Genomic DNA, 12,994 nt, shown 5'->3' with positions numbered 1-12,994 from the left:
TGCCGCACGCATTGCTGTTTCTGTGTGGAGTCAAAAGGGTCTAACTCTGTGCAATCGCATAACTATAGATGTGTTAAAAAATAATGAGAATATATATACATATATATCCGAGTCCTGATCGGGAGGTAACGTCCGATTCCGATCGAGTCTGAAACCACGTGATCGGGCCCGATTTCCGATCACGTGATCAGATCTGGACATCCCTAATTTTAAATCACTTTTAAATCACCTCCCTCAGGCAACACTAAACATATACTATGAGACAAAAAAAAGCTTCACAGAACACTCAATGTTTTACACAAACACATATTTTGCACGGAAATCTTTTAAATCCAAAGCCACATATAAATAGCTCATAAAGTTAATGAAAATTGCAACAGAATAGTCGTTCAGGTCTTAAGACAGTTCTTCTCATGGCTAGACTCCGTAATGTATAAACATAAAGCATAACATTTAACAGTAACTTGCTCTGCCACACTGCAGCAGTTGTGTTTCTTTTGGCAAACAAATTGTCTTCTGTACACGATATCACGTTATCAATTCATTAAGTATCTGTGCAATCTAGTATAATTCAATACAGGAGCGCTGCAACAAATCCTTTCTTTGTTTAACAAGTTTAAGACAGACAATGTTTTTGTTTTGCTCACAGTGTGCCAGACAGATGTTGATTTAACTCGGTGGTCATTGTTGAGGCTGTAGTTTGCGGTGATGATTTATTGGACTGCACTCATGTATATAAATCTGATAGACAAGCATAAGGAAGACCTCTCAGTATAACACATAACATTGAAGGAAAGCTTGTCAGACACTGCTGTATTTTACTAGATTGCATTATATTGTTCAGTAAAATAAATTGGTACCGTACACTACAGGTGGTGTAGTGTGGTCCTTTTTTGCTTGCTTATTAGAAGAATCAATCAATAAATATCTGCAAGTTCAAAGCTCACAAGCTGTGACCAGTGCTGCTAACTCTTTTCCAATAAAAGTAGCTATAGCACTAGCCCCAAAAGTCGCTAAAAGTCGGCAGATGATGTCATTGCGCACAATTTGCATGAAGCTTAGTGGTTGTGTTGGCTGACTGCCTGCGCATAGCGCAAGAGGAGATGGCGAGATCCTGTGCTGTTGGCAGAAGAGTTGTGGACTGTGATTACTATTAGCAGTATTCATGGGAATGAATTACAATATAATTCTCCCCTGATGGTCTAAATAAGTCACTAAATTTGTTGTAACTCGCTTTTTAGAAATAAAGTGGCTAAGAGGGTCAGAAAAGTCACTAAATCTAGCAAGCCAAGCCAAGTTGGCAACAATGGTTTTGACTATAGAGCCAGGTATTGTTTACAAAATTACAATACCAGAGCCAATACCAGTACCCTTAATGTGATAGGCTACCAATACCAAGTATCGGGTATTTCATTTGGTACCTTGTTTTTGTACTTCATTTAACGCCCATATTGTGAATGGAAGCATCTCGGCACGCTAAACTGCCAACTCCGTCAAATACGCTGCGCTCGACTTCACCACACCACAGACTGTACGGGTTGTAGCTGCTGTTGTAGTGGGCCGATCACACGTCGCAAATTGATGAACGCTGGCAGTGATTGGCTGCGAGCACAACCATACAAATAGTCGTTTTTTTATAAATCTGGTTGCAAAGAGGATTGCATCAGTTTGACTGGAGAAGTTCAGATACTACTTGGTACTGGGTTATTCCTGTTGACATTCTAACAGTACAGATATGATATGACAGCAAATGCATAAAAGCATAATAGGTCTCCTTTAAATGTATCGACTAACGAAACCCAGCCCTAGTTGTGACAGAGCTGGTGTTGTGGAAAATGCAATAGCCCAAAGACCCTCTTCATATTTTTTGCCGACGACCCAATTATTGTTCCTAGCACGTCAACCAATCACCCATCACCATTTAAAACAAAAATGGAATAACACTATGGCAATTTCTGGTGCCAGTCACTCAGCAACAGGTGACCACCAACCACCATCAGAAAAGCTTTATTGTCCATTACAAGACATTTAAGCAGCACTTGAATAACAGGCCTATTCTGACTTTGGCTTCCCATGTTCCCAAACCACAGCCTCACAAGTTAAAGGCAGAATTGTATTTCTGCTGACATCAGTCTAGTTTTCAATACAACATTAACCAGAAATGATGTTCCATGTCTTTAGTGAATCCTCCTGAAAAGGCAGGGATTTAAAAAAAAAAAAAAAAGGTTTTATTATAACATGCATACGTTTCTTCTTTTTTTCTTCTTCTTCCTCTACTCAGAGGCATTATATTATATTTTATGATATTGAGGAGTTTTTGATTCACCTCCTTGTGAGTGTTGAAAACATCTAGGTTTGGTCTTTTCTTTTGCTTTTTTAGAATAAGAAACAAACAGTGTCTCTCTGTGTGGATGATTCTATGATTTGTTTATGTTTCTGCCAAAGTCTGATAAATCAATAGACCATAAAACCAAAATCGAATGAAAAGATGTGTGAACAAAATTTTCACAGGGTACACTGCGACAAACCTGGATGGAAATAAAACCTGCAGCCTCTCGGTCCTCATGGTAGACTTAAAAGCATATTAACCCTGTCTGGCAGTAAGTTTAATGGATAAATCCCGAGCCTCTCCACCTGCTCCCTCACCGCACTTCGCTCAGCGGGGGAGCAGCAGCTAAAAGCCTCCTATGTAAACAGTGCTTGTTGCTCTTTGGTATGTCGACATACAGTCTCTTCCTGGATGTAACGCTGACAGACGAAGGTGTTGTTGAGTCGACCCAGCGGCTCAGCTCGGGTCTCTGGTGCTGTTTGATTAGCGTTACAGCTGCTACTGCGGCTGTTGTCAGCGTCGGCAGCAAAATCCCTCACTAATTTGGCAAATCTCAGAAGTCTCTGCTCATTTCCTCAGCCGGCAGCTACTGTAGACTCGCACCCATTTCTTAAGCAGGACGAGACGAAGGGGAGGCAATCTCTTCCTCTCTGTTTACTACAGTAAGCTCATTTGCTTTGTCATGCAGTTCATGACTCAGCTCATTTCTGAAAGCAAAATGATAAAATACCAAAAAACTAGGACTGCCAATCAACAGAAAATATTTATTTGGGATGAATCGCATTGTCTATGCGATTAATCGCAAGTTAATGGCAAGGGCTGGGCATCGTTCAAAAATGTTCGATACCAATACTGTGACTTCCATACCAGTTCCTAAATGATACTTTTTTCTGTACTAATTTTATGAAACAAAAAGAAATTACAATGTTACGGCACAACTCTTTTTATTTATTTTTCAGCTCCTACTACGTGAGCCTGTCTCTGTGTAACGTTGAGTTCTTCCTGCCTCTACGGCGTGTAACGTTAGCCAGCCAATCACAAACATTAGATCTTGGTAAAAGCATGCTGCATGCGTATTGGCTCACTGACGCTGATGAGATTTACTCCTTAGGTATTTGGTCAGTGCCTGAAAAGTATTGAATTCGGTACCCAGCCCTATTAATGGCACTTTTTTATCTCTTCTAAATGTACTCTAAAAGGGATATTTTTCAAATGTTTAATGCTCAAGTGGTATTGGAAACTCAACGAGACTACGTGTTTTGCTCTGATTTGATTGGCCTTCAGAAAGAGCAGAGCACAAACTGTGGTTTGACTCACCAAACAGTTATTGAACCAAGCCACTTTAACTGTTCTTATTGCAACACGTTAAAAGGTGGTCCAGTGGGTGACCAAGGTTTCTTTTAACTTTTGAGTTTCAGGACACAGTTTGTTTGTCCACAGTCCAGCTGTGACAGACAGTTTACCGTTTGATAAAGTGGTACTTTACAGATGACAGGCAAACTTCAGGAACTTTATCTGACATTTGCATGTGTGTGTTTGTGTGTGTTGCAGAGCCCTACAGCCCGGCGGTGTGGGTGATGATGTTTGTGATGTGCCTGTCGGTGGTGGCTGTCACCGTCTTCATCTTTGAGTTCTTCAGCCCCGTGGGATACAACCGCAGCCTGCAGAGCGCCAAGAGTAAGAGACGGCACGCCAATCAACCCACCGCCACTGCTCATTTCACAACATTATTACCAACGTGTCACTTTGTCAGTTATGTAAGCGAGGGGGGGGGGATTTGAGGAGGGTGTGTGCTCAATTTATGCAAAGCATCCCACTTTTCTTAACAAAAGTCAAAACAATCTCTCCACCACCCACGATCGGGCTTATCTAATTTTAATTACAAACACTGACGGGGCTATGGTGGTTGATTTTGACATTTTTACAGTACTTGTCAGTTCATCATTTATTCTAGCTGTTTACTGGCTGATCCTCTTTACTGCTACATTCATTTTTCATAATAATTTAGAAATGTTATTCATTACTTTGTAATAATTCGAACACAAGCGGAATTATACAGAACTGTAGTGACGGGTAGGTGTTTGTTCATCACCGGTTGTCAGTTCTCGTTTCTCCTGTGCTAAACACCTCTGCCTCCGTTTATCATCATTTTCAAACAAACAGCTTTTACCTATTCTTCTTATTCTACAAAACATCTAAGAACAGGATATGATAAGTGGCGACTAGAGAAGCTCGTACACCACCAGTTGCGTTGAAAAAATAAATTACAGTAGGCCTGCATGTGTTATGTTGTGGGTCAAATTAACCCACGGCACTCACTGTAGATATAATTTCATAATTATTGTTAATACACTTTTTCAAGAAAAATCTAGGCTAAGTGTTTGTATCTTGCAATATTTCCTGCAATGTACACACATAGTTTTACTGTGGAGTACTTGTCTAGAACCAACCTGTTCTCCTTCCCAACTCGTCAAATACTGAAAAAAATCAAACACCCAGGAGACCGGTTCGTGTCCAGCATGTCACTGAAATGTACTTTTTTTTTTTTGGAGGGGGGAGGGGGGTAGATAGACTACAGACTCTGTACTACATTTAACAATTGAGAATGTAGGGCTGGACATCGTTCAAAATCGTTCAATCCGGTGCCAATTTTGATACCTCAGTTTTGATGCCGGTTCCTTAACGATACTTTTTTTGATACCGTATCTTTTAAATTCCATTTCAACATCAACAAAAATGCATTAAACACAAACTTTTCTTTTCCACCTTAATTGTGAATCAAAACAGTTATCAAAATTTTAAAAATCTGGTAACACTGCTCACTCAGAGCAACATTAATAAAACTGGTTGTGCTTTTGGATAGGGGTGCGCCAGTCACATACTCAGGATTGGTATCAATCCAAACTTTAAAAATTAAATTTATTTATTATTTAAATTAAATTAAATTAAAAAAAAGAAAAACCTTTTTGCCACAACATGAACATATTATAAATAACTGCGCTTAGCACCGCCCAAGACGATTGTGATGGATTTAAAAAATGCCAAAAAACAGAGTACGTTTTTCTCCCATCCTGGAAGGCTGTGTAGACTAGTCAGACCCTCCTCTGCAGCGCTGGGGAGGAAGGTCTAGCAATGTGACACTAGCCAAAGTGTAATCTCCTCAATGCTTGATGTATGTCTGTCTCTCTCTCTCTCTCTCTCTCTCTCTCTCTCTCTCTCTCTCTCTCTCTCAGAGTCAGGTGGATCTAAGTTCACCATAGGGAAGTCCGTCTGGCTGCTGTGGGCGCTGGTCTTCAACAACTCTGTACCTGTGGAGAATCCCAGAGGAACCACCAGCAAGATCATGGTGATTACACCACCTGACTCATTCACCTGCACATATTATTCCGTTTTTTGTCCTTATTTCGAAAAAAGATGATACTTTGACTAAGCTGTTTACGTGGCTAATTAAAGTGAATATACCACTAATATTCCCGTTTACAGTACACGTACACTACCAATGCAAAATAGGATTTTTTTCACAGTTTTACACCGGTGGAGGACTTGTTGGACCATGTGAACACAGCCTCCTGTTTTCATTCCTTCAACCACCTTTTTAAAAAACGTTGGCATTGCGATGTTTGCACATATCCAAAAACCCGTTGAAAACATTTATAATATATAAGTATTTTGTTTAAAAGTAGGTGTGTTTCTCCTTTTCTTTAGAGCATGCATCTCTACCGCAGCCCTGCAAACTGTTGGCTAGTTGGTTTGTTCAACGCACAAAGCTGACCATAAGCCGGAAACAGTAGAGCTGGGCATCGAGAACCGGTTTGAACTTGGAATCGTTTCAAAAATTACAATGGAATATTTTTTTTATTGGAATCGTTGGTTTAGAATCCGATCATCGGTTCCAAATTTAAGATGAGTGACTTGTTTTCCGTAGCGGCCACCGTACTTCCAGGCGCTTGTGTGTTAAACCGTGGAGCACAGTAAGCAGTGTTATAAAGTGTGGCTTTATTTTACATTGAAATAGCCCGGTAAAACTCACCATTGAATAAAAATAAAATGTTCCTCTTATCTGTGAAATAAGCATGTGACCCGTTTCAACTCCAAGCCTCAACAAATCTGAATCGAGAACCAATAACTGGAATCGAAAAGAAGAATCAGAATTGGAATCAGAATTGTTGAAATCAAAACGATAAGTAAACAGGCAAGAGGACGTAAAACTGTCGCACACTGCAGTTAAAGCCTAGCCTGGCTCCGCCCTCATACTTACTTCCGCTCAATTTTCATTTCCCTTCAGTACTCCGTCTGGGTTTGCGGTATATTCTTAGGTTTTCTCTGGTCAAATATTTACCGGTCCAATCAGTGAACAGAGGGAGTGGCTGTGAACGATGACGTTGAGGACGTGCACTAGAAAGATGCGAGTGAAGCTATTCGGTCCGTTGTGGCAACGCTGCTGAATATCCAGAAGTTAAAGCCCGAGCAAGAACAATCTTTGCTGAGTTTTGTTGGTCGCCATGATGTTGTGGCCCTCCTCCCCACGGGGTTCGGGAAAAGTTAGATTTTCCAGCTCGCTCCGTTAGTGGTGAAGGAGTTGGCTAAGGCTAACGCTAGCGATGCTAATGCTAAATATAAGCCGATAGTTGTTGTCGGTCTCCCCTCTTGTTGCACATGCGCATGACATACGTTACGACCAAACGTTAGCGATTGGTTATGGCAGATCCAGAGTGGCTCTGGGCAGATCCAACAGTTTTAAACTTCAACAGAGTACCCGTCTTCAAGGAAGTTAACACTTGTCAATGGAGAGAGGCCACACACTCTGTACAAATGATATGTACAAGAGTCTGGTAGGACCAGGCTAGTTAAAACCCCGATTGAGAGGCATGCTTCTTAAACCCAAATAATACCGGCATATCCCACACGTCTTCATCGGAAAATGCTCTATTCGGAAAAAGGCCTTATTTGGAATATCCAAACAGAATATGCTGTTTACATGACCTGAAACATATTTGGAATATTGTCATATTAGGAATAATACGTGGAATATTATTGTGCATGTTAGTGTACTCAGTGACTGACTCGTTAGTTTGACTGGCTGATAGCTTGTTTTATTTGGGAGGTGGAGGACAACTCAACCACTAGAAGGCATTGATTCGATGATTGACCATTGAAACAATGTAGTTTTAGAATTTAAATGTTTTAAATATCTTTTTTTCTCCATGTGGTAAATACCTGCCTCGCTTTAAAATATTGCGATTAAAATGCTGTTATATGTAACCTAGACATCTAAAATCTTCAACTTTTCAATCAATTTTAGCCCAGAAACTTATCACATCACTGCTTACTGATCAGCATTAGTAGTCCATTGAGTTTAGTATTTACCTATTTGAGGGGTTCATTGATTGAAAAGTGTATTGACAGGTGAAAATATAACACAATACCGCTCCATCTACAACTTTATCGTGACTTCACAATTTCAGTTTTTTCCCCTCTTACAGTGGCACATCCCTAATTTGCATTATTATGAAGAAAAAACTGAAACGTGTGAGTCTTATGAGCCGGTGCAATCAGTTCGAGAGTGCTCATTCAGTTGTTTCACCGCAGTGGTCTTTTTAATACCTGCTGTTGCTCTCTGCACCTCACGACATAAAAATAAAAATCAGTTGAAGGCTTTTCCACCTCTGCAAGGAGCCACAGGAGTTTTTTTCTGCTTAATGTCGCACAAATGCTTTTCACAACAACCCCAATCATCTCAAGAGCTCATTAGCTGCTTAAACGACTTTACGGAAGGGGGTCCGAGGCGAGATTGTCACTTCTTTTTCTCTGGAATTGTTTGTTGTTAAACTGTTGCTTTGCTTTATGTCACCGTGCAGGTAGAGCAAGATTCATGTTTCGGTAGCCCATCATACGCCATTTTCTTTTATTCAACGATGGAAGACAAAATCCAGATCTCACAACACATGCCAGTTAGAATATCATATCAGACAACTATAACTAATCACAAGCAACACAACAAGATTACAAGATACATTTAATCTTTAAAGCAACACCAAAGCACTTTTCCTCTTCGGTCCCCCTACAGGTTGGAAGCAGAATTGTCCATTACCGCTGTCATATGTCTCATTCCAACTACAGATCCGCTACCCTCTGGCAAACTTGCATAGTGCGGTTATAGCCGATAGAGGGCCGCAAAGCAAATGCAGAAGTGCTGTTCACCCTGTTACGAGTTGATGAACCACTGAAACAATTTTGGAAACATTATTTTAAGGTACAAAATAATCTTTGGTGTTGCTTTAATAAAGGCTTATTCTCAAAAAGACTTCCATTTATTTGTTAATCTTTCATTCCTACATAAGCCTGTTCAGGGTCATCGTCCCAGCATGCACTCTATTGATAATTGACAACCATGTATTATTGATATCATACATTAAAGTTGTATTGGTTTTACATTGGCCCAAAGGTCATGGAACTCTCCAGGGAGCCGTTGTAAGCGAGGAGTCTATCCTTCAACCCTTCTGTTAGGACAAATCCTCCATAAAAGTGTCCTTTAGCAAAACACTTAACCCTTGTGTTGTCTTCCCATCGACCATTAACTTTCGTCAAAATTGAAAATTAACTTTTTTTGGCTCTTTTTCCCAATTTTTTTGTCACTTTTTTCAAAGCTCTTATTCGTGGTCAATAAACCTACTTTTTATGACATTGTACCTATTTTTTAGTTTTAAAAAAAATAGTTAAGATCAGAGGATGTTGAGTGGATATCACAGACTGCTTTATGTCAAAGTTTAGTCAGGATATACTGTAAGTGAAAACTTTAAAATTGAATGAAACACCCAAAATTCAATTAAAGTAATCATATATTTCACCTGCTCTCCATACATCAGTGTTCATTTTGGGCAATTTTATTGAAAGAAACCCATATTTCTGAAATAAAAAAACTTCAAAATCGACCCGAGGACAACACAAGGGTTAATCCTAATTCACTAACATTACTTATTTTTTTAATTATTCCTCAGTTGCAAACACTAAACTGTACATTTTTCATCTTATTCATTAAGGAAATTATGCAAATTAACTTTTGGCATAAACACAGAGTACTGGGGAAGCAAATAGCCCAGTACATCACCAACTGCAAGTGCAAATTTAGTGCTAAGACTAATCCACATCTCTCACTTGCTTCCTGGCTGAATGTCAACAGTGCAGCATCTTGCAGCAATAAAAGCAGCACAGCTTAATGTCTTCATGCCAAATCCTTTTACCACCTTTCAAAGGATCTTTTATTTGTACTACAGTAATTTGGGTCAGCTCGTGTTATCAAGCATTGGGAATTGTACTTAGATCAGTTACTTAAAAGAACACGCCACCGTTTGTTGAAATAGGGTTATTCACCATCTCCTCTATATTTATATAGGTGGGCAAACGCATTTTTGTCTCAGTGCATGCATTGTCTTAGTCCGGCAGCGCCGGCGCTAGCTTAGCTTAGCATAGTGAATGGAATCCTATGTTGCCGGTTAGCATGTCTTTTTGTATTTTTGACGTAATAAATCTTTTATATTGTGAGCGAAACGGAAGGATCTCTAGAGATAAAACTGAGATTATCTCTCATGTTCAAGTTTATGTTCTGCTTCTTCAACTGTTTGTTAAATTGCTCTTAAACACATTTAGAGAGGATTTGAATCGCTATTTTGTTCTCACTTTTTATTTTGGTGCTGGTAATTTTCCTTTGAGGCTGGCTAAAACCTTTTGGGGGGTGGGGGGCAAAAATTCCTCTATGTAGGAAAAACCCTGACTTAAGTCGCACACAGTGACTTCAGACTTGACTTGAGACTCAACTTGAGACTCATCCTCAAAAGAGTACAGACTTGACTCAGACTCGAGATGCAGGACTTGTGAACAATCTTCATTTTGTAAGAAATTGTCTGATGAGCTGAAAGTTATTCAGAGACTTTAGACTTCCTCCCTGCATAACCTTTAACCTACCTACATAACATAATACATAACGTATCTGCTGCGCCCGCCCACACATGAGAGAGCAAAACAAACCACATCTAATTTTATTGTATCAAGCCCCTGAATCTATGCAGTGTTTTAAGCAGTCTGAATGCAGGTGATACTGCACCCATGGTCATTAAAAACATGACTTGGACTCCATCTCAAAGACTTGAGACTTGACTTGGACTCGAGCTCAAAGACTTGAGACAGTGCTTGACTAAATGCACTTTGTTTTGTTATTATTCATAATCATTACTGTGACAAACGTAACATATGACGATGTCAGGAGGGGGGCTTAAGAAAAAGACCATTTCCTCGCAGGAATCTCCAACATGTCACTTTATCATTATTATAAGTCTGATTTCAAGTAAGAAAAGGACAAAATAAAATGCCGAAAATGCAGTGACTTTTTTTTTTTTTTTTAACCGGCTGAAGTGTCACACACAAATACGACTCTACCCTCCAGGCAAGACAGCAGCCGCTGCAGGTTTAGTAATGAAATGCCAAGAAGTGAAAACAGTGTCACTGAAATCTTAAAATACTTCCACGCCTGTCAGACTGCCTCACGCCCTTATTGATCTTACTCAACCGCAGGTGCTGGTGTGGGCCTTCTTCGCTGTCATCTTCCTGGCCTCCTACACTGCCAACCTGGCTGCCTTCATGATCCAGGAGGAGTACATCGACACGGTGTCAGGGCTGTCAGATAAGAAGGTACGGAATGGGAGAAATGGTGACTGGTCGATCTATGCGTGAACAGGTGGATGCCCAGATGGAGCGATAGATGAGTAGATGAGCAAGAAATTAGTCTTAGCGAGGATTCAGAATGACATATTGGTGGAAGGAGTATTCAGATCCTTAAAGATGCAGTAGGTAAGACTTATAAAACTATATTTGCTGAAACTGACCCTATGTTCCAGTAGAACTACATGAAGCTGGTCATTTAAAAAATAATCCAGCTCCTCTGGCACCACCTACAGCCTGTAGTGTGATTTGCAAAAATCCACAGCTCTCTGTTCAGGTACACCAATCAGGGCTGGGGGGGGGGGTCAAACTGCGTGTCAGTCACTGCTCATGCACACTCATTCATTCTCCCTTGTGGGGGGAGGGGCTTAGGAGACCGTTTGGGCTTTAGCAGAAAGGGGGGAGGGACTGAGAAGTTGTCGATGTTCAAATTCTTTGGCTAAATCCTGGATCTTCACAATCCTACCTATGGCACCTTTAAGTAAAAGTACTAATACCACACTGTAAAAATACTCTGTAACAAGTAAAAGTCCTGCATTGAAAATGTTACTTAAGTAAAAGATTGTAAGTATCTTCAGGAAAATGTACTTAGTATTAAAAGTCAAAGTACTCAATGCAGAAAAATAAAACTATTACAAAAATAAACTGTGTTTTGCATGTAAAAATCTTCATTTGTAAAGGAACTAAAGCTATCAGATTAATGTAGTGGCGTAAAACGTACAATACTTCTCCCTGAAATGCAGCACAGTAGAAAGGCATGAAAATAAAGGACTCAAGTAAAGTGCAAGTACCTCAAGTTTGTACTTAAGTAAAGTACTTGAGTAAATGTACTCAGTTACATTCCACCACTGGAATGATGTGTGCATTTACATGATGTAATGTTCATTTTAAAAGAGAAATGACATCATCCTATGAAGTTGCTTTGCTTATTATCTTGAGAACAGCTTGAGTTAAACAGAAGAAAGTGAATAATTCCCTTTCTCCTCTTCTTTTATTCCTCAGTGCAGTTTCAGTAAAACCCACCAAACTGTATCCTACAGCTCTGACACCATAAAACCTCGTCTGTGTTATCAGTCTCCCCCTTCAGCTCTTCACAAAAGTGTAGCAGAGAGGCCGTTCTTTCATAGTGAAGACTTTGAATCCCTGCGTGCAGTTCATCCTGCGGCAGGGATTTTACGTCTACGTCTCTATCACTTCCTTCTTTGCCTCCATCGCTTTAATCTTCACTCGCCTCTTCTTCTCGTACAGTTCCAGCAGCCGGCGGAGCAGTACCCGCCGCTGCGTTTCGGTACAGTACCAAACGGCAGCACAGAGGAGAACATCCGCTCCAACTATCCCAACATGCACCAGTACATGATCCGCAACAACCAGAAGGGTGTGGAGGAGGCCATTGAGAACCTCAAGACTGGGTAAGGAAAGGAAAGGCTTTGGTAATGACCCCATCCACAGAGCACGGAGAGTCACTGAATGGTTTTGGGGATAAAAAATGGTGTGAATGATTTGCTTTGGCCTTTACAGTCACCAAAACCTGTATTAAACTATGAATACCAATGTTTGCCTTCCAACAGGCGATTTAGAGTCCCTTCGTTTAGACACAAGAACTCTTTTATACATCAGTATATCCTGTTCAAATCAGTGTATTGCCAGTTAAGATTAGGTTTCGAGAATATCACGGAGCATGTTTCTTTGTCATGGCTGTTGATGTGTTTTAATCTTTTGTATTATATGTGTAATTGTTGCCTAACTCTGTGGGTCATGATGACTTGGACCGGATCGCTGTGTGTCACTATTGTTGGAGTTTGGAGTGGATTGATATATTTGTAGAAATGGAAGCAAAACACATATAACAGATGTCTTAAACGCTTAAAAAAACTGGTTCGGGTTGCCCATTAGAGAAGATGGAGTACAAGAAATCAGACAGATATATATTTTAAAATTTCTTTTTTATCT

General features: G+C 40.1%; 1 protein-coding gene across 1 annotated transcript in view; it reads left to right on the top strand.

The window, feature by feature from the left end:
- Positions 1–12,994, top strand: part of grin2da (glutamate receptor, ionotropic, N-methyl D-aspartate 2D, a) — a 275,179-nt gene that overhangs the window by 224,836 nt on the left and 37,349 nt on the right. The window contains exons 11-14 of the mRNA XM_035992896.1: positions 3,881–4,006; positions 5,563–5,675; positions 10,898–11,014; positions 12,293–12,453. Coding sequence (XP_035848789.1) covers positions 3,881–4,006; positions 5,563–5,675; positions 10,898–11,014; positions 12,293–12,453 — 517 coding nt within the window. The remainder of the gene's footprint in view (positions 1–3,880; positions 4,007–5,562; positions 5,676–10,897; positions 11,015–12,292; positions 12,454–12,994) is intronic.

The sequence above is a fragment of the Sander lucioperca genome, chromosome 16 (genome assembly GCF_008315115.2).
Source record: "Sander lucioperca isolate FBNREF2018 chromosome 16, SLUC_FBN_1.2, whole genome shotgun sequence".
Classification (NCBI taxonomy): domain Eukaryota; kingdom Metazoa; phylum Chordata; class Actinopteri; order Perciformes; family Percidae; genus Sander; species Sander lucioperca.
Note: the sequence above shows the minus strand (reverse complement) of the source record. Positions and strands in the feature narration are given on the sequence as shown.